The sequence below is a fragment of the Monodon monoceros genome, unplaced genomic scaffold, assembly GCF_005190385.1.
Source record: "Monodon monoceros isolate NGI ecotype Baffin Bay Population unplaced genomic scaffold, NGI_Narwhal_1 Super_Scaffold_11, whole genome shotgun sequence".
Classification (NCBI taxonomy): domain Eukaryota; kingdom Metazoa; phylum Chordata; class Mammalia; order Artiodactyla; family Monodontidae; genus Monodon; species Monodon monoceros.
In genome coordinates this window covers 29,108,675-29,133,974 of record NW_021703767.1, presented here as the reverse complement: position 1 = coordinate 29,133,974, position 25,300 = coordinate 29,108,675, and the positions used below count along the sequence as shown (strand labels likewise).

At 35.7% G+C, this 25,300-nt stretch overlaps 1 protein-coding gene across 1 annotated transcript in view; it reads left to right on the top strand.

The window, feature by feature from the left end:
* LOC114891157 (multidrug resistance-associated protein 1-like) overlaps positions 1 to 25,300 on the top strand; it is a 79,061-nt gene that overhangs the window by 16,413 nt on the left and 37,348 nt on the right. The window contains exons 5-13 of the mRNA XM_029215271.1: positions 2,327 to 2,504; positions 8,154 to 8,408; positions 9,654 to 9,719; positions 12,931 to 13,068; positions 14,671 to 14,817; positions 16,577 to 16,661; positions 16,756 to 16,822; positions 17,212 to 17,338; positions 22,894 to 23,070. Coding sequence (XP_029071104.1) covers positions 2,327 to 2,504; positions 8,154 to 8,408; positions 9,654 to 9,719; positions 12,931 to 13,068; positions 14,671 to 14,817; positions 16,577 to 16,661; positions 16,756 to 16,822; positions 17,212 to 17,338; positions 22,894 to 23,070 — 1,240 coding nt within the window. The remainder of the gene's footprint in view (positions 1 to 2,326; positions 2,505 to 8,153; positions 8,409 to 9,653; positions 9,720 to 12,930; positions 13,069 to 14,670; positions 14,818 to 16,576; positions 16,662 to 16,755; positions 16,823 to 17,211; positions 17,339 to 22,893; positions 23,071 to 25,300) is intronic.

Below are 25,300 nucleotides of genomic sequence, written 5' to 3'. Positions count from 1 at the left end.
TAGCTTGAAGAGTTGAGATAGTTGTAGCAGCTCCAATAGAGACATACATCTGGGAACTTGGACCTAGCTGTTGGCTGAGTGATACCTTGATTCTTTTCTGCATCTGCTGGTACCAGAATGTGAAGATGGCTTCTAAACTTATATGCCTGTTGCCTGGGCTAAGATGGCTGGAAATGGTCATCTCTCTTTCCCTCTTTTTCTCTCTCTCCACAGCTTCTCTGAATGGTTAGCTTAAGCATTGAGGTCTCTGGTTAGTTGATCTTCTTACATAGCAGCTGGATGTTCCCAGAGTAAACATTCCAAGAAGTTTAGGCAAGTCGTTTTACGACCTAGACTTGGAAATCCCAGAATGTCACTTGGGCCATATTATTTTAGTCAAGCAATTCCTTAATTCAGCTCAGATCCAAAGGGAGGGGAATTAGGTTCAAATTCAAAATGAGAGGAGCAGCAAGTGATTCACAGCCATTCTTAGTCATGTTCTGATTTCCATTTGCCAATGACTGACTACTGCTTAAGAAACTCATTAGAGAATCTCACTGTGGTCACTCTTTCTGGAAATAGTTATAGACAATAGCAATTCAGTGTCTGTATTGTTCCCAAATGTGCAGTCTGTGGGGTACTAAAGAATTATTAAGTCCTTGACTGTGGGGTAGAGAATTGTCTCCCTAATTTTGTCACACACTTTTTATAACATACTAGCTTGATCACACCTGCAAAACAGAAATTTCAACATTGCATTGAAATGAGTCAGTTGACATGTCTTTCTCCCTGAGAAGACTATTAGTTCTTCCAGGAACTTATTCAATTTTTGTGTCCTTAGCTCCTAGCACAGAGCCTGGCACATAGAACGAAATACAATCCCTGAATGGATTACTGAGGAAATGGACTTATCCAAAGCTATGCTTTTCCAAGAAGCACTCATTCTAGAGTAGCTGAATAAGCTTACAATTCCCACACTGGGGAAGAATTGAGTCATCAGAATTTTATGAATTTCTATGATCATGTCTCATGTATAATAAATATATCAAAATTATACTTTCATTAATTTACTAGTAGAAGAAATTTGTTTCTTGTTGATCATGGTGCTTACTCTTTTTTCCCATTTATTGGGATTTTATTCTAATGTCAGTCAAACCAAAAAATGAGTATTTATATCTGATATCATGAATATAGATTTACGGTCTTTACTATGCCTTGATCACAGATTATTTACAGTATTTCCTGGAAATATTTTTAGTAGTTCCATATTAATATAGTACCTGGTGATAGTCATTTAGTTGTTTGATTTTATGAAACAGGAAACAGTCTAATTGATAGATGTATCTACAGTAAGAAGAATAGTGCTTCTTGTTCAGGAAATTTAATTCTGAGACCAAGAAGTTATTTAGTAAGTTGCTTTTGTAAAAATAATTTGGAGTCCCAATGGATGGCATCTGATAGACATCAACTAAAAATACAGAACCTGCTGTTGTATAATGTTTATGTGGGTTGTGGTCACTTCAAATAGTGATTTTCAGTGACTAGAGGTTTATAGTAGGATTTTTAGAGGCACTGGTATTATATTTGATTCTAAGGTACAATTTTAATAAAGATAATTTCTGAAGTATTTGGTTTATAAAGCAATTCGGGCAACATGAATTGCATTTAAGTATACATCTATTAACTGTCCAAGCTATTAATAAAGTAGATTGAAGCTTAGATAATTAGAACCATCCCCATTGTCTAGGTGTACCCAGCATTGACCTTAATCACGATGACCATGTTGTTACCAAACTTAAGAGGAAATAAGTAAAGGTAGAGGAGAGGGAAATTGGATATGCATAAAAGTAATAAAAGGTGAGCTATAATTCAGGCCTTTAAAGAAACAGTGTCATTTTGCCATGCTAAGAGATTCTCTACTTAAGTTCTAATTGTCATGTTTCCCTATATTTAACAAAATGCATGATTTCAGCAAAAAAAAAAAAAGAACTTTTAAATGTCTCTGTGTCTCAATTTTCATGATGAAGTTAGGCCAGAACATTTAATTATTTGATGAGATTGCCATATGAAAACTAGAAAATATCCTTCTACCCACAAGCCTGCGATAATAATTGTTGATTCTATTTATTATATATGCTTGAGTAAAAATAAAGGGGGAAAGGATGCCAAATTGGGCAAGTAAAAAAAGAACAGGCAAGAGTATGTGTGTGTGTGTGTGTGTATGTGTGTGTGTGTATGTGTGTGTGTGTGTGTGTAACATTTTGACAGCACTTAATTCACATAAACATTTTATTACTTCAGATGTTTAACATTTCTTCCCTTTTCTCAATTTGCATATGACATTCAGGCAAATGATCATTTTCTGTGAACACCGCCCAGATTTTGGCTGGAGTGGCTATGGTTATGCTTTGGCACTTTTTGTCATAGTCTTCTTGCAAACCCTGATCCTTCAGCAGTACCAACGTTTTAACATGCTCACTTCAGCAAAAATTAAGACAGCTGTAATTGGACTGATCTACAAGAAGGTAAAAGATTAAAGAAATTCCCAATTTCTAAATGAACCGTATCCTTATGTGCTTTCAAATAAGGGATCTGGAAAAATAGAAGTGTATATTAAAAAGTTCTAGTGTGTCCTTTGAACATACATTTATTTTGCTATGAAAGAACTTTGACTCATCAATATTGGTTGCATTAATTTCTTTATAGGGTCCTCTTTCTATAGTCCATGAAACTTCTAGTCAACTCTAATCCATGAAATTAAGTGATATTCTGTGTCCACTGTTACATCACTTAACTCCTCCTCAGAAAATGAATGGAATTGAATGTTTTATGGTTGTCTATATTTATGTATCAATAAAATTTCTTTCCATGATCATGTGCCATCTACAGAGTACCTTTTACTTCCTCTGCTCACTCTGTCTTTTCATGCAACAAAGCCATCCTTCTCTCTACAGTCGTTACCTATTTCTCTTTGAGTCTAAGCCCTCTCCCACCCACCCCAAAACCTAGCTGATCCTTATACCTAGCATGACCCTAAAGTTTAATTTGTCCTTTCTTGAAAATACAGTTTTAAATACCACCTCTTTACCATTCAGAGCCTTTTATTTACATGATAGTTATAAACAAAGAGTTTCCTCCCTCTCATAGTTATCACTGAGTTATTAAATCAACAGGTGTATTTTGCCTTCTTAGTCTGTACTCCTCTATAAATTGTGGGCTCTTCAGATTTGGAATAGAAACTTTTTAACCTGTTGTACCTTTATCATCTAAGAGAGTGGCTTTTACACATTTTTATAAAAGTTGGAAGACTGAGTAAGTGAATAAATGAGCCATTGCCTTCAAGAAATTGGGGAGAACTATTAACATACATAAGAAATGTGTGGAACTTAATGCAGATATTATAAGAGATCAGATAAGCAGGAAATCTACAATGTGTGTAGGCAGTTAAGGAAGGTTTCACATAGAAAGGAGACTTGAAATAGTCTTTCGGAAAGCTGTAGGGTTTGTGTAAGTGGAAGGAAATATAATTTGGGTTGACCTGGGCATGAAGTGTTCCAGACCATTTGGCCATATTAGGCCAAAATGGAGGCATAGAGTGATTTTAGAGACTCTGGAATGACCCAAGCTCAATTGAGCCAGGAAATACTGAACTTGAAGTAGAGCTAGCTCTGTATAACGTAGCCCAGATACAGGGTCAGAGAGGCTGCCCCAGTTGTAATTTTAATGGCTGTAAATTCTGCGAATTTACAGAATCCAAATATGGAGAAAAGATTGATCAAAGAGTCTAGGAATCAGTTTAAATGCTAACATTTGTTTTCGATATATGGTCTATATGGAACAGGACTTCATTCATTGATTAAAGCATTGGAGTTTAGGTATAGGATTTGGGTGCATTTACAAGCATAAAAGAGTAGATTGCGGTAGAAATTGGAGCAAACTGTCCGAAATTAAAAGGAAAATCAAGTGCTATGGGTGAGTCCATTATAAGAGCAAAAAGACCCTGGAGATAATGTAAGAGGGAACAGAGTCTACAGGAGTGAGACTGTATGGGTCCTTAGAGAATGTTTAATAACAAAGGGCGCTCAAGGATCAAAGGAATACAGCAATCAAGCTGGTTCAGTGGATCCTGCAGTAGGGATTAAGATTTAATTCTAACTCCATCAGACAAAAGCGGAAGATATTAGTAGTGACCTGTAGTGCTAGGATGCTCTGGGACAGCCCATGCAGGTGGCACAAATATAAGGCAGTCTTTCTTCTGAGTCTCTTATCCTATATCCGCTTTCCAGAGGGACTAACTGGGGTTGCTAAATTTCCCTTCTCCTATACAGATTTTAGGATTCTGATTTTTGTCATATTTAGATAACTTCAAGATCCTAAATGGATCTCATAGTGGCACCAGATGACCCATGTTCATCTGACATTGGCCCTCCTTCATCAGGGATTTGTCGTTACACTGGGTTAAAGCTGGTCTCACACCTTTTTCTTGGTGAGGAAGGGAGGTGTTTGAAAGCTCTTGTTCTGTATCCATCCACATGACTGCTGCTACTTTGGAGTAAAGTTCAGGGAACATCATTTTTTAAGGTTTGTGGGGAAGAACACAGGCCTCCTTCCACTTGATCACTGCACGAGTCTTTGGGTCTTAAAACTCAGGTTTTGTTACCCCTTAGCTCTCCGTTGCAAGCTCCATGGGAATTCTTTTTTTTTTTTGCGGTACGCGGGCCTCTCACTGTTGTGGCTTCTCCCGTTGCGGAGCACAGGCTCCGGGCGCGCAGGCTCAGTGGTCATGGCTCACGGGCCCAGCCGCTCCGCGGCACGTGGGATCTTCCTGGACCGGGGCGCGAACCCGTGTCCCCTGCATCGGCAGGTGGACTCTCCACCACTGCGCCACCAGGGAAGCCCTCCATGGGAATTCTTGAGGACTAAGAAACAAGACATGGTTCAAAAGCAGCATCAGTTAGTCCTGGGCTTAACGTGGGCAGTCTGAGGGCATTCTTCCATCAAATACCATCCAGTAGGAGTTTCAGTGATTTTTAAAATATTCTATATCCACATTGCCCAGTATCATAACCACTAGTCATATGGCTGTTAAACCCTTGAAACTGAAACGTGGCTAGTAAGGGTAAGGAAGTAGATTTTTAATTTCAATTAAATTTAAGTTTAATAACCGTGTCTAGACTGTCTACATTTGTGGCTTAAAGGTTTATTCTTTCCTTAATTGTGGGAAGCATATAATATAAAGAAAACTGATAAAATTCTGCTTCCATTCTTTAAAATAGATATGCTTAAGTGCGGTCAGAAGGAGGAGAGAGAAAGAAAATCCTGGCATACTTTCTTTGCATCCAAAGGAACTGAAGAAAAATGAATTCTCATAGATTTATGAGGATCCACCTTTACGAACACTATGACTCATTAGAAGTATGGCAACCACTGTTTGAGAATCACTGGGATAGAAGTGTTTAGGGCCCAGCAAGTTCTAAATTATATGATGTCTATGACTTACAGCTAGGATGGTCAGGAAAAATAGTTCAGGAAATAAAGATATGAACCAGGGCCGTGGCAATGAGTCCAGAAAGGAACAAACACACGAGGGAGAATGTGAAATTGTAAAACAAATTTCATCATCATAAGATGAAATGAACCATTAGTGAATTGAGCTCAGTGATAAAAAGATATTTCCAGTCCATAAAAAGGGTTTTTGAGGTTGGAAGCCATATCTGGTTTATCTGGGTCTTCTTAGAGCATAATTCAATCAATGAAATGAATGAAGTTTCAAAAAGTGATGAGTCACATAGTTGTGTTACAGATCCTCCTGAGTGGGTCCCCAACAAGGGTCCTTCTGTCCAGTGTCCTTCGAGCCAACCAAGTTTGGGTTAGGAGCAAAGGAAAGCTTTATTCTCTGATCAGATAACGGAGAGATGGGAGCTCGCTCTAGAGCAGGGGTCCACAATCCCCCCCCCACCCCGGACCCCCAGTCCGTGGAAGAATTTTCTTCCAGGAAACCAGTCCTTGGGGACCGCTGCTCTACAGCACAGGGCTCTCCCGACAGGCTGGCGGGGAGGGGAGGGGGCGGGGTTCTTGCTGGGTGGTTGCAGCTGTGCTGCTCAGGCTCCTGATCAAGGTGCCAGGCCCAACATCTCTGCTCGCGGTCCGCTGCTGCCATCTTGGATTAAGTGTCATGCGTGGCTACTGCACCCCGACACCGAGCATCGGTGTAGGCTCAGCCGTTTCCTTTCTCAGGAGGAACTCTGGTCTGAAGGGCTGGGTGCAAGGCCTCTGCACACTGTCCCCTGGGAGCAAGTGAGACTAGACTAAACACCCAGGGAAAGGGAAGAAAAAAGGTTAGACTTTATTGTATTACCCAGTCCCCTTAGAATTGTTTTTTTTTTTTTTTTTTAACATCTTTATTGGGGTATAATTGCTTTACAATGGTGTGTTAGTTTCTGCTTTATAACAAAGTGAATCAGTTATACATATACATATGTTCCCATATCTCTTCCCTCTTGCGTCTCCCTCCCTCCCACTAGAATTGTTAATGGGTTTTGCCGGTGACAGTTGTGCTTTGTGTGTTTTCCAAAAGGAGGGTATTTATTTGGTTCCTTGGATAATTTGATGATTTTGAATTACTCAGTCTTTTAGTATTTTCATAAATACTAAGTGTGGTTTATCTTTTCCTTCTAGAAAAGTGGGAGAAAAGAGTTTATATTTGTTTCTAATAGTGAGTTGGGGGTGGGTGCTATTAGAGATCAATGGATCTCTCTTAAAAAATGCTATAGTCTTAATGAAATGAGAATAACTGTTCTTGGATTTCCATTGTTTTACTTGGCCATTTTAAATGGTCAATAACTTATTAAGGGAGTTTACAAAGCTATATTTGGAGGAGGTGTGGATAGAAGCCTAACTATTGTTGTGATTAGTATTTTTTCCTTTTTTCCTCTTATGGGAGCAGTATTTATTCTGTTTTATCATCAGCACCACTGTGCCCCTTAGAAGTCAGTAGCAGAAATGTAAAGGATTCAACACTGCAGTAGCCATAGGGCTTAGGGGGATCCTGACACTTTGTGAAACTCCCAGGTCTGTGCATCTCCTCCAGCAGCCCCATGACCTCCCACACGCACTGAGCCCCTTGGCTTTAAGCTAGGGAATGTTACAAGTGTTCCACTGAAGGCCCTGCCTACTTTTTTTCCAGATGGGCTTTTCCTCTGGCTTTGTATTAGTCATTTATTGAATAAATAGATCTTGAGTGCCTCCTGTATACTATTTACTTTTGTTAGATCCAGATCTCAATCCTGTCTCTCTTTAAATCAATGTGATGGAAATTCTTTAGAACTTTTGTCATATGAATGGACTTTTGCCTCTTTTCCAGTTTAAATATAAACTTACACTATTTTTACAGTTATTTATGCTTTTCACTGGGAATTTTAAATGAGTGGGAAATTAAATAAATGAATTTATAATATCAACCTTAGTAAGAAGATACCAGTAATTAACCTTAAGGATATTGAATTCGATATAATATTAAATAACATACACAGAGGGAAAGTGAGAATTAGGCTTTGGAAGAAAAGAAAAGATGTATTTCCAACTTGTCCATGAAGCCTTTTCAATACTCTTATCTCTCTAAATCCCCATGGCCCTTCTTACCTATTGTTATAATCAGCCTGTGTGTAGGACGTTTGTGTAGGAGGGGAGTGGACTGCACAATTAGATTATAATCTCTTTAAGAATTAGGACTGTATCATTGAAAAATTAGCATTCATTAGATATTCATTGATTCACTTGTGTACTTTGTATTGATAAAAGTTTGATGGTTTAGCATTATACGCCAGTAAATAGAGAGGAAGCTCAGTGCTACAAATCTAGAATTGATTTCTTTTGCAGTTTTTCAATTCCACAAATCGTAAAGGGTTCTTGGTGAATGTATTTGCTTGGGAATCCAACTGTTACTCTCTACCAATACATAGTAAATTTTAAAACTATGTAATTTGATCAATAATTGTTTTTTCTTCATCTAAGAACATAGCTCTTGATATTATATGATCCGATGCATAAGTAATCATGCATATTTGTCTAAATATATTACAAATTTTTATTTTTAGTTAAAAGTTACCATTGTTTGACTGTAAAGATCCCTCATGATCTACAGAACTCTGAGTATTTTGCTTCTCTTTTTCCAGGCCCTGCTTTTATCTAATGTTTCTAGAAAAAAGTTTTCCACTGGGGAAATTATTAACTTGATGTCAGCAGATGCCCAGCAGCTCATGGACTTGACCGCAAACATCAATCTCCTTTGGTCAGGTCCTTTTCAAATCCTGATGGCCATATCATTCCTTTGGCAAGAGCTGGGTCCAGCAGTGTTAGCAGGGGTAGCAGTCCTTGTGTTTGTTATCCCAATGAATACTTTAGTTGCAAATAGAATGAAAAAGCTGAAGGTAAGAATATGATTGCCTCAAGTTACATGTGTCCAATAGTACTTATTACTTTATTACATTTAGGTGCTGAAAATTTATGCCTTCTTTTATATTTTTCTGAAGTTTTCAAATAATTACCAAAAAGATTAGGCTTTAAAGATGAGAAATAGAAAATAACATATGATTATAAAATAATTACGGATTACTAAACACACTAGTATTTAGCATAACAGGTTTTTCAGTGAATTCTTTTAAACTAATTTTTAAAAAATATTCTGGATTTTAAATGATTGTAAGTCAAATTTTTAGGAATGGACTTACATTTTTTTTTTTTTTTTGAGGTACACGGGCCTCTCACTGTTGTGGCCTCTCCCGTTGCGGAGCACAGGCTCCGGACGCGCAGGCTCAGCGGCCATGGCCACTCCGCGGCATGTGAGATCTTCCCGAACCGGGGCACGAACCCGTGTCCCCTGCATTGGCAGGCGGACTCCCAACCACTGCGCCACCAGGGAAGCCCTGGACTTACATTTTTAGGACCTTAATCTAGAGCCCTAAGACATCCAAAGAGACTCCAATATTATATACAAATATTCAAAACAGAAAATATGCTTTAATCATACAAACAATATTAAGGATATTAACTTGTAAATGTGTACTTTGTTAGATATACAAATACTTATTATTATATATAAAATAATTGTGGCAGTATTATTGGAGGAAACCCTTAAGAAGCAATACCTAAACAATAATAAGTATAAAATAATATAAATATTAAGCATTTGAATAAATGTATAATACTTATATAATGTTTGCAAAAAAAACCAGTATTTGAAAATATACATTTTAATCACTCTAATTTCCGAAGTACTAATAACACTCAAGATAGTACACTTAAAATATAGAAACCTTTATTTATATATATATATAATTGATAGAGTTTGGGGAATTTTATCCCAGTTTAATAGAATATGGATATTATTTTATCATTCCATTCTAAATAACTATTATATTTTCTACTCTTTTGGAAAATGTACACCTTGTTTTTATCCTACTGCTGGCTACTTTCAAGTTTATAATGTCTATTTATAACTATTTTCTAACATTATCAACAGAATAATATTGCATGAACATTATAAGATGGTTTTATATAAAATATTATACAAAATAGAGGAAATACATTGTATTTTTAAAAATAGCTATGGTCATGTCAATTAAAGTATTAGCAACTCTCGTCAAATATACTTTCATTTTCTTTCCCTTACCTAGAAAAGCCAAACGAAGAACAAAGACAAACAGATAAAACTGCTCAATGAAATCTTACATGGAATTAAGGTAATATAAAAAGAGCATACCTTTAATTTAACTATTTAGAATATAGCAATGAGTTAAACAATAAATGAATTTTTTAGCATTCTCAATATCAAAGTAATGATATAAGTATAATTTTTGAGGGAGTGTTTTAGATTTCAGATGTATAGGAATTCTTATTGTTGAAATAACATTTAAATAAAACCAAATAAAATGCAGGCTTTTTTTTTTTTTTGATTCTCAACCAACAACTAAACACAAATATCCCAAAAGATACAAAATATTACTTGTTTCAAGGGTAGAAGTGATGGGATGAAGCAGGGCAGAGTGACAATATCATTGTCATCAGTGTGAAGGCAGATTTATACAGACAGGGTAAGTGATGAGAAGGCAGATTTATACGGGGTTCTTTTACTCAGAATAGAAATGATCATACAAATGCTACTCTATGAAAGGCGTGTTACAGATTATTTGTTTCCTAGAAAAGCTACCCCCACTCCACACCACTAACATTTTCTCTGTGACAAAATGAGTGAAACCTTTTGAACTTTTGTGTAGAGATCTTCCTGAATTTACAATGGAGCTATATCCCGATAAACCCATCATAAGCTGAAAATATCCTTAAGTCAAAAATGCATTTAATACACCTGACATACGGAATATCATAGCTTAGCCTAGCCTAAATATGCTCAGATCACTTACATTAGACTACAGTTGGGCAAAATCATCTAACACAGAGCCTATTTTATAATAAGGTGTTGAAAAGTTCATTAATTTATTGATACTATACTGAAAGTGAAAAACAGAATGGTAGTATGGTTACAGAATGGTTGCAAGTGTAGTGGTTGTTTACTGTCTGGACTGTGCGGCTGCCCAGCATCACGACAGAGTAGTATACCACATATTACTAACCCGGGAAAAGATCAAAATCCAAAATTGGAGGTGCAGTTTCCATTGAATGAGCATTGCTTTTGCACCATCCTAGAGTTGAAAAATCCTAAATTGAATCATTGTAAATGGAGACCTGTATATAATTTCAAATCCTATTGCACTTGGATTATAGCTTACCAGATTTTTCTAAAGCACAAAATTTGCAGAGTTCACATGGAATTTCCTTCTAGCATTTATTTTTTAAATTATTTATTTATTTATTTATTTAATTTATTTATTTTGCGGTACGCGGGCCTCTCACCGTTGTGGCCTCTCACCGTTATGGCCTCTCCCGTTGCGGAGCACAGACTCCACAGGCTCCAGACACGCAGGCTCAGCGGCCATGGCTCACAGGCCCAGCCGCTCCGCGGCATGTGGGATCTTCCCAGACCGGGGCACGAACCCGTGTCCTCTGCATCGGCAGGCGGGACTCTCAACTCTTCCCTGCGTCACCAGGGAAGCCCTCCTTCTAACATTTAAAAATGCATAGGACATTCCCTCTGTCTGGTGCATCTATCATTATATACACAGAATAAACCCATTATATGTACCCATTGATTCACCTTAGAATCAATAAACGATATACTGTATTGTGCTGTGTAGAATTTTTACAAAAATATAAATTACTGAAGTGAAAGACATTGTTAGATTGAAGATACCTTGAAAGGAGGCTATTATCCATTTCATCATCTGAACTTTAGAATGGCAGTAAGTAACTCTGAAATTTAACTCAGATTATTCAATAAGGTCACACATCCCCAAAGTATATGATCCAGATGCATCTTGCACCTCTTGGTGGGTTAATTGAGAGCTCCTGCATCCATTAGAAAGTAGAGTGATGTATGTTCATAGATTTTAAGTATTGATATTCATAAAAGGAAATTTGTATTATCAGTAGGACTAGGACAGTGTAGATAAAATAAAAGAAAATTTCCTCAAGATCTAAGCAAAGTTCAAGATTTAAAATAGCAGTCCCAGTAGTAAATACACTAGAATATTGGTAGAGGTCCAAGTGGCAATCAATTAGTATAGTTTAAAGGTGTGAGCAGTTTGCATCCTTGGAGTCTGAAAACAGGTGTCATAGAGCCTCTATTTGATAATGATAATATATTAGCATTTATTGAACATTTTCTATGTGTCATGCACTGTGCCTATCACTTTATATCTGTTTCCTCATATAATTCTTATAAACCTCAAGAAAAAGATTTCTCATCTTCATTTTACAAATAAGGAAACAAAGTATCTGAGCAGGTAAGGGTCACGTCTAAGTTCACAGAGCTGGTGAGAGATTATTAGGGATCTCCAGAGCACCAGGACTAATAGGACAGATAGACATATAGATAGATAGATAGATAGATAGATAAAGATTTATTTTAAGGAATTGGCTTATGATTATGGGGGCTGGCAAGTGTGAAATCTGTTGAGCAGCCTGGAAATTCCAGCAGGAGTTGATGTTGCCATCTTGAGTCTGGAGGCAGAATTCCTTCCTTCTCAGGGAGCCTCAGTTTTTTCTCTTAAGGTCTTCAACTGATTGGATGAGGCCAACCCATTTAATGGAGGGTAATCTGCTTTATTTAAAGTCTGATGACTTAAATGTTAATCAGATCTAAAAATTACCTTCACAGCAACATCTAGACTGGTGTTTAATCAAAGAACTGGGCAACATAACATAGCCAAACTAACACATAAAATTAATCATCACAAAGAGATAGAGCTGGAATTTGAATGTAGGTCTTTCTCACTCTAAAACATATGTGATGAGCCATTGTATGATTCTGCTTCTGCATGTTTTCCGTCTCAGAAAATAGTTTACAATCTCAGAACACCAGTAACCTTTCAGAAAATGGCTTGAAGTCCCAAGACATCAGTTTTCAAGAAATTGGGAGACCAAGGAGAGAAGCTTAGATATTCAGAAATGGGAAGAGAACAGAATTGAGAGTTGGGCCAGCAGGAAAATTGACAGGATTAAACTAGATAGAAACTGCTATGGAGCTCATGCCAGGAACTGGGATGTTGCCAAAATCTGGCTCAAGAATAAGCTACTGGTGGGTAAGGGAGACATAAGCCTGGGGAAATGGTGATTTCCTCCCCCGACCCACCCCAAAAAAACACAATTCAAGGAAGTGTTTTGACTTGGTTGAAAACAGGAGAAATTTTCTTTACTTTATAGGTAACATCTGTTTTTTTACCTACACAATTACATGAGTGTGTGTATGTGTTATAGTGTGTGTATTTGTATGTGTGCATGCTTTTACTCCTTCTATGATATTGATTGTCAAATAGTCATTGTCTGACTTCTTCACAGATCCTTAAACTTTATGCATGGGAACCCTCCTATAAAAAGAAGATTATTGAAATTCGAGAACAGGAATTGGAAGTTCAAAAATCAGCTGGGTATCTTGCTGTATTTTCTATGCTGACTTTAACTTGCATTCCATTCTTTGTGAGTGTGTGTATTATTTCTGGTTTTGATTTTCAAATTTGATTTGCGGATTCACCTTCAAATTACCTGAAATTAAGGTGTCCAAAGTGAAATCTTCTTTATCTGAATTTAAATTTAAAAAATATGCAGTCATTAACCTATGGAGATAAGAGAATGAAAGTTTTAAAGAAGGGGAAAATTTTTTTGGTGCATTCTCATTGGTCTGTATTTTTTATATATAATAAGATTTTACATCTTTGTAAATTTCTTATAGATTGAACATATGCCATCCTTATTCTTAAAAAATATAACCTGTATTTCAGAGTTCCATTTCAGCTCTAAAATTTTTTGATTTTCATGATTAATCCCTTTTAAGCAAGACCCAAAGTCACACTACATAGAGTTGGGAAGGGAAGTTATCTAAACATTTATTGAGTGTTTCTACTGTTTACCAGACAAGTTATATGCATTGCTTTATTTCATTCTTGAAATAATAAGGCATTACTTTTCTCATTTCACAAAAGGAAATGGAAATATTGATAGTTTGGAAACATCCTCAAAGTTATAGAATTAGTATTTGTAGGTGAATTGATATGAACTGAGGTCATTCTCCTTCTGTCACTTCATACAAATATTGGGAATCTCATGCTATTTAAAGAGTATAAATTGGGCTTCCCTGGTGGCGCAGTGGTTGAGAGTCCGCCTGCCGATGCAGGGAACATGGGTTCGTGCCCCAGCCCAGGAAGATCCCACATGCCGCGGAGCGGCTGGGCCCCTGAGCCTGCGCTCTGCAACGGGAGAGGCCACAACAGTGAGAGGCCCGCATACCACAAAAAAAAAAAAAAAAGAGTATAAATTGCCTTGAAATATGAAGCAGCAGCTGAAAGCTAAAGGATAAGAAAACTACATATACCTGAAGCATCAATTTTAACCAAAGTTACCACTCTCAGTGGTGATGGGGTCAGGGAACATTCTATATGTCTCCCCTGTTGTTAATTTAAAATATTATTATTTTTTATTCAAACAGACATATGGGTATTATGAAAGTAAAAGCAATATTTACATTTGGAATACTTTAGTAGAAATGTCCAAGAAACATTTGTTTAAGACAGTCCTATGTACATGATAAGTAGTCAATACATTCTCACTCATAAATGAACTTTTCTGCCTTTTCTAAATGAAACTTATGCTAGTAAATATAAATCTTATCAGTCGTGATCTATTTATGCATTCCTCAGTTAATACTAAGGCACAGAGAAAGTATAATTATTGAATATGAGATAGAAGGTACGCACACGTTACTGGAAAAAATTTACATAAAACTTCTCCACTTTGAAAAAAGATGAACTACTATATGTTTTAAATGGGAATAATTACTCTAGTGAAAATACGATATGTCAAAGAAGGGAGCTAGACCATATTTTCATAGGATGTCATTATCTAGGATACACAGTTGTATGATCTGTACTAAACATTGATTTCATAACTTTCTGCAGTAGTACTGAATAGTACTGAATTTTGGTAAACAGCAACAATAAAGGTTATTAAAATTTTCTTTCCTAATTTTGAGTCTCTAACTCATAATTGAATAATTGAAGATAATAACATATCTCTATTTTTAAGGTGTCCCTGGCAACATTTGGAGTCTATTTCTTACTGGACGAAGGCAACATTTTAACAGCCACTAAAGTGTTCACATCTATGTCTTTGTTTAATATTTTGAGGCTTCCTCTGTTTGATTTACCAATGGTGATCTCAGCTGTGGTCCAGGTACATCCAAAGTATCCTTAAACTGAGAATCATTTCTCTACTGAAATCTATGGTTTTGCATATTTCATTTCTTTGTCTTTTTTTAAATTTCACTTTTTGTAGTTGCTTTACACTGCTTTCAAAATTAACCTCCCTGATTTAATGAGCAATAAAGAACATTATAGAATGGAAGGAATCGTGTCTTCTTTGCCTGTGCTTCTCTTCTACAAAAATGACTTTTACACGTCTTTTCAATAGAAAGTCAATTGACTTTCTTTTCAAGTCAATTGAAAATGACTTTTCAATATGTGATACTGTTTTCTTTGCTAAGTGTTAGTTTCTTTTATTTAGCTTTTTAAAATTTGGTGTTTGACACTATGCCATTAGAGGGTTCATTTTCTGTTTTCAGCTGAAAAATTTTTAACTAGGTGCTTTGCACAGAGCTGGATCTGAATTTTCCCAGGGTTCAGCAGCATTTCGTCTATACTGAATGAATAAACCAGGGAGAAAAGTGCATCGATAATATCAGTCTGCCAACAAACCTTGTATGAGGTATCTGGTTCAGCCTGCTTTTATTGTAATCTCCAATTGCTAGAGGCTCTTTAGATGCTATAATGAGTAGAAGGTGGCTAAAACCACAAGGAATCCAAAGAACTGAGTTCCTTCATCCCTTTGCCCTGAGATTTTCTCAGTTAAATTTTTTTGATATCAGGTTTGGGCATTCCACCATCAAATCCTTTTCTAGTCTGGGTTCATAAACAAAGTGAATCTTTGCTTATTGGAACCGGCTCTTTGATCTAAGAACTTTGCGTTTTAATTTTTAAATTATTTAAATGAAGAGTAACATACTTCTATAGTAAATACCAATTAAGCTATTTTTGTTACATAATACCATTTTTATGTTATTTTACTAATAATGACCAACAGAGGGCATAGAAGTACTATTGTTGTGATGCTTTTAACACTTGTTTCACAGCACACTTCTCTTAAAGAAAATGTCATTCTTAGAGTAACAGTTTAGTTTTGCTTTTGAAATTAGAATCTAGCTAAAGATCTGGTATGGCAAAGTGTTTTCCAACTCCTAGTGGTATGCTACTACTGTCACTAAACAAATAAGGAGAACAATTGTCAAAAAAAAAAGAAAAAAGAAAAGGAAAGAGAAGAAAAAGAAAAAGAACCAGCTCTGCATACTGATATGACACACTTGGTAAACAAAACCACAGCCCAATTACATCTTATCCATTAACAATAGACATTTCCTAGCATAAAGTGAATAAAAATATACTAGAGGTTTCATGCAAGTCAGTTTCAGGGGGAAAAATGATTCTATTTATCATAATTGTAGCTAAACATTTTACAGGTATTTTACTATAACTAAATGTTACTATTGCCAAAACAATCATTTTATTTATGCTCAGAAGCAGAATGCATTCAATTGTCCTGAAGTTGCTTTTAAAAACTAATTTTTGTATAATTATTAATTAATCAGTTATTATGTCTTTACTAGAATGTTAAGGAGGAATTTTGGTTTCTTCTTCTCATGCTTTCCTGCATATATGATATTTGTTTTGATCTTTGATCCTTGAAACTGTTCTTTTTCTTTATGGATGGACTTATTTATAAACATTAAAACAATGCAAACTATGCTTGCTGAATATTTCTATCAATATCTTCAATTTGCATCAAAAAATTTTAATCATACTGTAATTAACAATAAATACTTTTCAGTTTAAACTTGTGCTTGAAACCCAAAAAATTTCATTTGCATTTATTTTGATAGACAAGAATATCATTGGTTCGTTTGGAAGACTTTCTCAATACTGAGGACTTTCATCCTCGAAGTATAGAAACAAAGTACATAGGAGGTCAGCAGTTCCTCTTTGTATTCAATAATTATTTGACTTCTAGGCTGAAGACAATTGATTCGAAGATACATTTGTATTTATTTTTTCTTCCTAGATCATGCCATTGGTTTTACAAATGCTTCCTTTTCCTGGGATAAAACAGGGATTCCAATATTAAAGGAGTAAGTCATGGTTTGGGGAAAATTAAAAACAAAAAAATTTTAGCATTGAATTCTATAATGTTCCATGTTTCTATTTTTTAGAGTTTTTAAGCAGAAGATGAATCTATTGGAATTTACAAGATTTTTTTAAAACCTTTCACTGCACATTTCATTTTTATGGTTGTTTTACTCTCTTTTTTCCCTTTTCATTTCCTCTATTTCCTCTGCAGCATTTGCTGTTGCATTTTGGAAGTTTGGGTGTTTGTAGGATAATGTAGGACAGTGTGAATAGCAGCAATTTCAGGGATGATACCCAGTTCAGTGATACGGTGACTTGTCTAGGAATATACATTAAAAACAATTATAACATGAACTTCTTATGTCATCTCTCTCCTTTTCTTGTCATGCAGCTTAAACATAAAGATTCCAGAAGGAGCTTTAGTTGCTGTTATAGGGCAAGTTGGGTCTGGAAAATCATCTCTGCTTTCTGCCATTCTAGGGGAAATGGAGAAACTTAAAGGAGTAGTCCAAAGAAAGGTAAAGTCAACAATGCATTCTTTTCACATCTCCTAGTGTAATAGGCTACAGCCAGCATATCATTAGTGTCAATAAGAATTTATCAAATTGAATTGAAGATGCAAGTATTTAATGAGCATTTCTAGTTTGTAACAATCATTTAACTTTCCACAGAAATTGATTAACTATGGACGGCTTAGTAAGAGCATTGTGTCCTCCAGATACTTCAGCAAATCATTTAGGAATGCTTATGGTAATTGTTTGATGATATTAACTAAATTGCAACCAATTATAGAGAAATGAATGTGATTTATAATGTAGTTTGATTAGGTTTCTAATTATCATTCACTGCAATGTTTCCTAAGTAATTATGGCCGTTCCATTTCTAAGAAATCTTGTAGTTGCTCATGAGAAGGACCTTTGACCTAGAAAAACCTCAGGAAAATAATAATATTAATAGCTTACATTTAAATTTAAGCCTTTGGACTAAGGAGAGGTCTACTCCACTCCCAGCCATTTGTTTTATTCTTAAAGATCAGTAGGAATAAGAATTCAAGAAGTTCTTCATCAGCTTTTTCTTCTCTGAAATACTAGACTATCTAATGAGTTTTTCCTTAGACCTAACTAACTGTTAGGTAAAATACTACCTATTCGCTCCTCTCACATCTGACAAGATGGAGAAGCTCTATAGATCTGAAACCAGTGTCTTCACAGTTTTGCTCTCGAGGAAAAAGCAACTCCAAATCTTTTTATTTTTTGTTCATAATATACCTTTCCTCATGTCTTTATATCTTTCCTGACTCCAGTTCTTTAGTGATTATTTATTTCTCTCTCAGCGTTGCTATTTCTTAGTTTGGAATCAAGTATGATTTTTAGGACTTTTTCTGATAAGGTTACACTTAATGAATACCACTATTTAACTTTAAGTACACGATCTTTGTCTCCTTATGTGCTTCCTAATGATTACAATCAGCCATTTGTCTATCGATCAAGATGACTATACCTTTTCCTAGGCCAGTAAGTATCCTTTAAAAATATAATGCTTGTCATGTTGATTTTCTTATCGTTCAGTTTCTTTGGTTAATTTCACAAAGCAATTATTGAGCACATACTATGTGCCTAGCACTTAGTACCAGGGAAATAAACATGAATAGGATATGCTACGCTTCTTACAGAGTTCATAGTCTAGTGAGGGAGATACTAAGATCAATTACAACAAGTATTTAAATTAGATTTTTTAAATGAAACGGTATAAAAACAACAAATTCTGCTTTAAAGAGAAAAACAATCAGAAAGTAGGTAGCCTTTTATTTAATCTTGAAAAATAATTAGGAGTGTATCAGTATAAAAACAATATCAATTCTAGGTTTCACCTGATGCATAAATGATAATAATAAGCTTGAAAGGTTAAGCAGTAGATTGAATAAGATAATGTGCAAAAACCTAGACTAGTTCTTGGCATAGAGTCAGCTGGCTCCCTATGAATTTTTATGGTTTTGTTATCTTCATTATGATTGTTGAGGTACTCATGGTAAGATTTAAAGATTATTTCTGATACCTTTGAGAATTCGTAATTAAGAAAGTGTTCATGGTGATAATAGAAACCATAACATTGCTATTACTAATCGTAAAGCAGAGAGGACACACTTTGTTTATGTTAAGCTAGGGTTGTCAAAGAGAAACAATATATATATATTTTTTTTTTCAGAGATATATAACGTGTTTTAATTCTCTTGGAAGAATTTCTCTTTAATGGCTTGTTTTTCTTTCTCTTTTTTTTAAAGATTTGATGAAAGTTCATAATAATGCAACTGACAATGAAATTTAGTTATTTCTGAGATATACATTTTAAAGTAATAACTAGAATTATGACTTATAACATTATACCAGAACATATAAGATTTTTAGAAATTTCATGTAATGTCTGCAACATTTATATTAACGTATTTCCATACAAATAACCCAAAGAAAGTTTAGTATTAGTTGTTTGTTTGTTTGTTTGGTTGGTTTTTTATACTGCAGGTTCTTATTAGTCATCAATTTTATACACATCAGTGTATACATGTCAATCCCAATCGCCCAATTCAGCACACCACCATCCCCACCCACCCCACCACGGTTTCCCCCCCTTGGTGTCCATACGTTTGTTCTCTACATCTGTGTCTCAACTTCTGCCCTGCAAACTGGTTCATCTGTACCATTTTTCTAGGTTCCACATACATGCATTAATATACGATATTTGTTTTAAAGGGAAACAATATCATCTGTCTGTATAATTGGCCACATTGTTCTTTAGGAAGCTTGTTGGTCTGGATCAGTGGAGGATTTGAGGTACCACACTCTGAATTATTTCTGAAAACATTTTTAATCCTAAATATATGTGTCATCCTTATTGTATCTAATTTAGTAGTAATATCATAATGATGGCATGGCCAACTTAACATTTAGTATTTATAAGGTGATCTTGTTTACATCTTTCTGTTTCTCAAGGTTTCACATGAGCACTTTTTTGAGGCATATCATTCCAACGTTCAAATTCTAAGATCCCCTATTCTCAGTTTCTAAGGCTTACATCAGACATCATTCATGCAGAGTATCCAATATTCAATGTTCTTTGATAAAACATCAGAGATTTAGAGTCCATTTTTGAATTAGCAAAACTTCTATCGTAGTTTTATTATTAAGAATGAAATGAAACAAAAACATTTTCATTTGTATGTGAGATGCAAATGATAATTATAATGATGATAAAAGGAAAAATTTACATCTCTGTGAAAATTGATTAACTTTTTTTCAGCTGCTGTCATACCAGAACATCAAGTCCACACCTCTCAATGTAGTATTTAGTTCCGGTTTTATATTATATACCACTTTTCCCTGTTCTACAATCTTTTCTCCTGTGTTCTTCACCCTCTGTTCCCCTTATCTTGACTAATGTATATCAAGTATTCAGAACTTCTATCACCCGAGGACAGATTTAATATGCTATTCTAATCAAAAGTTATTCACGTGTTTGTTGGCAGTCTGTATATCTTCTTTGGAGAAATGTCTATTTAGGTCTTCTGCCCATTTTTTGATTGGGTTGTTTGTTTTTTTGTTATTGAGCTGCATGAGCTGCTTGTAAATTTTGGAGATTAATCCTTTGTCAGTTGCTTCATTTGCAAATATTTTCTCCCATTCTGAGGGTTGCCAACAAACACATGAAAGAATGCTCAACATCATTAATCATTAGAGAAATGCAAATCAAAACTACAATGAGATATCATCTCACACCAGTCAGAATGGCCATCATCAAAAAATCTAGAAACAATAAATGCTGGAGAGGGTGTGGAGAAAAGGGAACACTCTTGCACTGCTGGTGGGAATGTGAATTGGTTTAGCCACTATGGAGAACAGTATGGAGGTTCCTTAATAAACTACAAATAGAACTACCATATGACCCAGCAATCCCACTACTGGGCATATACCCTGAGAAAACCAAAATTCAAAAAGAGTCATGTACCAAATTGTTCATTGCAGCTCTATTTACAATAGCCCGGAGATGGAAACAACCTAAGTGTCCATCATCGGATGAATGGATAAAGAAGATGTGGCACATATATACAATGGAATATTACTCAGCCATAAAAAGAAATGAAATTGAGCTATTTGTAATGAGGTGGATAGACCTAGAGTCTGTCATACAGAGTGAAGTAAGTCAGAAAGAAAAAGACAAATACCGTACGCTAACACATATATATGGAATTTAAGAAAAAAAAAATGTCATGAAGAACCTAGGGGTAAGACAGGAATAAAGACGCAGACCTACTGGAGAACGGACTTGAGGTTATGGGGAGGGGGAAGGGTGAGCTGTGACAGGGTGAGAGAGAGTCATGGACATATACACACTAACAAACGTAGTAAGGTAGATAGCTAGTGGGAAGCAGCCACATGGCACAGGGATATTGGCTCGGTGCTTTGTGACAGCTTGGAGGGGTGGGATAGGGAGGGTGGGAGGGAGGGAGATGCAAGAGGGAAGACATATGGGAACATATGTATATGTATAACTGATTCACTTTGTTATAAAGCAGAAACTAACACACCATTGTAAAGCAATTATACCCCAATAAAGATGTTAAAAAAAAAAAAGATTAAACACTGGAAAGAAATTCAGCCTTTAAAAAAAAAAAAGTTATTCACTAAATGAGGCAATTCAAGAGCAATTACTTTTGTTTTCAAGATCAAGTCAGATCAGAACTATATTGTTTTGGCTCAAAAGCCATTCTATGTCTTACATGCTCAACAAGGAGGAATTAAAAGTTAATCTTTGACCTTCAAAGTAGTTGGTAGAAATCAAAAGACTGGTAGTTACACACAGGTCTACGTCAGAAAGTACTTTAAATGTGTGGTATTGTTACAGAGTGCATAATATTCAAAATACTCAAATCAGTGTTTGGATAGAGTCCATGGGACAGATTGAAATGTGAGTCTCTAGTTCAAATACTGGGAATCCTTTGGAAGACAAGGGCTAGTTCAAAGAATATTTTATGGAGCAGAGTCATATTCAATAATAATGTCAAGACATAAAATTATCAAAAAATGAATTTAAGAGCAGAGAGTATGTGGAAGAGAGAGATGTGCTGCCCAGACCCCCCCTTCTAGGAAGGGCTTGCCACCCAGCCTTGGGAGTACATATAGCACATCAGTGCCTTCATGCTGGCCTCCTGGGGTCCCACTCTGAAAGGCCAGGCCAGTTCAGCCTAACAGAGAACAACTGATGGGTGATGCACCTCCATAGCTCTCTGGAGGGTTGACCAAATCTTCGTCGGATCTGAATTGCTGTGCGACTTCCTGCTCTACCCAATCCTCCTTCTTCCTTTTCTTTCCTAAGAATTGATCCCAAATAAACAACTTGCACCCCAAATTCAATATTATGGGCTGAATTGTATTCCCCCCAAATTCATATGTTGAAGTCCTAACCCACAGTACCTGAGAATGTGACTGTATTTGGAGATAAGGTCTTTAAGGAGATAATAAGTTAAAATAAGGTCAGTAGGGTGGGCCCTAATCCAGTATGGCTGATATCTCTATGAGAAGAAGAAATTAGGACACACACACAAAGGGAAGGCCATGTGAAGACTCAGGAGAAGAAAGCCATCTACAAGCTAAGGAGATAGGCCTCAGGAGAAGCCAACCCTGCCAACACCTGATCTCACACTTGTGAGAAAAGAAATTTCTGTTGTTTAAGCAACCCAGTTCATGGTACCTTGTTAGGGTAGGTAGGGCTAATAAACTCAGTGTCTGCTTCCAGAAAATCCCACCAGACAGGTAACTTTGATAGAAGCTAGAATGAAAGTAAATAAAAGGCACCAAGTAACTCATTTGAAGGGGCCTCTAATAAAAATACATAAGATTAAAACAGGATATAAGATGAAAATGTAAATAGAATATATTTACATTGAAGAAATCATCTAAATATTTTTAAATTCAATTTAAAGAAAGCAAAACCATGGACTAGATACCTTCCTTTAATGTGGTGCATGCAAGTTCTCCTTTTCCCTTGTTAAGAGTATTTATTTTATTTCTTTCTTTTGTAGGGCTCTGTGGCTTATGTTTCCCAGCAGGCTTGGATTCAGAATTGCATTTTGCAAGAAAACATTCTTTTTGGCTCTGTCATGCAGAAGCAGCTTTATGAGCGAGTTTTGGAAGCCTGTGCGCTCCTTCCCGATCTGGAGCAGTTACCAAATGGAGATCAAACTGAGATTGGAGAAAGAGTAAGGATAATATATTTTATCTTATGCAGGAATAACATTCCATTCAGCTGCGCTAATAGAATATTTATAGCCTTTTTACTGAGGTCTTGAAGAGCTATACAGCTATAATTTTAAAAAGTCATTGTAGAATTCCTATGAAAGAGATGGCCATATTAAGGATGAATAATTATTTATTATTGACTATTTTGAAAATAGATTAAAAATCAGCAGGAAATTCTGTTGTTAGTGTCCAAATGGGGGAATGAAAGCCCACCAAGTGGATCATCAACGCTTTGCCTTAGTTGCTGGCATAATGCGGTTCATTATCTAATGAGGGAATAATAGTTTTGTTTCTTCCTGAAGCTCTTGTGCACAGTCAAGCCTAGGACAGTAGCAACAGAGCCCCAGTCTCCAGTGGTGGCACCAAGGCCAGGTTCCAACGAGGCTCTGAGATGATCCTGTCATGAATGTACCTGTTCCATATTTACACATTCCTGCTTAAGAGGAACTTGTTTCCCAGGCGTCGTATTCTTTGCTCTATTTTATTTTCATCGCATTAATGAATAGTCATTATGCTGCCCAGTGTTTTGGAGTTAAAAACAAAACAAAACAAGATATCATGAGCCAAAGTATGAAGCCCAAGAGATGATCCCCAACCCATGACTAAAGTCTCCACTAATTAAACATGAATACAAAAGCAGCCTCTGCCTACGATTCATGTGTACTATGAAGATAAGTAAATAATCCTTAGTGTTTTGAATTTCTGAGAAGAGAGTTAGCATAACATTGTTAGGCATTTTTACCCTGGCTTCAAGTTATTTAATTGTCTTGTTATATAAATTGAAAATTATAGAACAAAACTATAGAAAGGGGAAATATTTAAAATCGAGGGTGTACATTTTGCTGTACATCTGAAATTAACACAACATTGTAAATCAACTATATTTCAATAAAAATTTAAAAAATAAAATCTAAGATGAGGCAAATTTTACCTTTAACTAGACTTACTTTGGTTTCATTCATAGCCTGTTACTTTGCAGATGTATTTTCTCGAAGTGTTAAATTGATTTAATTTTTTTGCAACCTCTGTGTTTTTTCTGGCATCTTCACTATCCCTTGGTGAAATGGCACCATAGCTAGAATTATGCAGAAATGTGACTTCTTTTTCAAACTTGTTAATACATATCGAACATTATGCTGATAAAGCCAATCTCTAATAAAATGAAATAGCTAAGTATGTAACTAAAAAGTTGAAGTGGGAAAAATTCAAAATGTGAAGTATAGATTTAATATAGTCATTAAATGTTATTGCCACTTATAATTTCTGCTTTTTATATTTTTAAATTAAATTTCTCCCAATCTGATGATGTACTTTAAAATAAACATATAATTGAATATTTCAAAAAGAAATCTGTTTACAGCTGTTTATGAGACGACCAAGATAATGAATGTAGAATTTTCCTCACTTTTGTTCATCTTTTTCTTTGGCATTCTTCCACTGAACACAAATAGTTATTAATCTATTATATGCCCTTATTCTGCAATGGGGTATATAAGGGTGAGCAAAAGAGCTATCAATCACCCAGTCTTCAAGGGACTGCAATCAACTGGATCTCTGCCAATGATATTATCAATTGTCTTTACCAATATTTATTTGGACACTATGTGCTGGGAATGCAAGGATAAACTAGGCACGAGCTCATAGGAGAGTGAGACACTGACATGGGTATTGTCATTTCTAGCAATGGGTGAGTAAACAGGACACTGCAAGACAAGAAGGGAGGGAATGAATCACTTTACTTGGAACTCTGGGTAGAAGACTGATTTCAAAGAGGACTTAGAGTATCTTTTGAGTTGAAAAGGGAGGATATGGGCACCCAAGCAGAGTGTATAGGCTCTGCCCAGATATGAAAAGGCAGGCTAGTCTGCTTGTAGGTCACAGTCACTTGAGAAGGCAGCATTGGGTGAGTGGTTGAAAGATGAGTTAATACCAGAATATAAGTATCTTAGGTTTCTACTAAGGAATTTGCTGATGCTCATGGATGATGGGAAGAGAGAGATATGGGCGTACAAGATTTTTAAGCAAGATGATAACATAATTACAAGATTCGTGATGACAAGTCAGAGGATGGATTGGAGAGAGGAGTGATTGGGTGATAATAGCTAATGTTGATTGTGTCTGTATTTGGTATTGGCTTTGTCCTAAATATATATATATATATATATATATATATATATATATATATATATA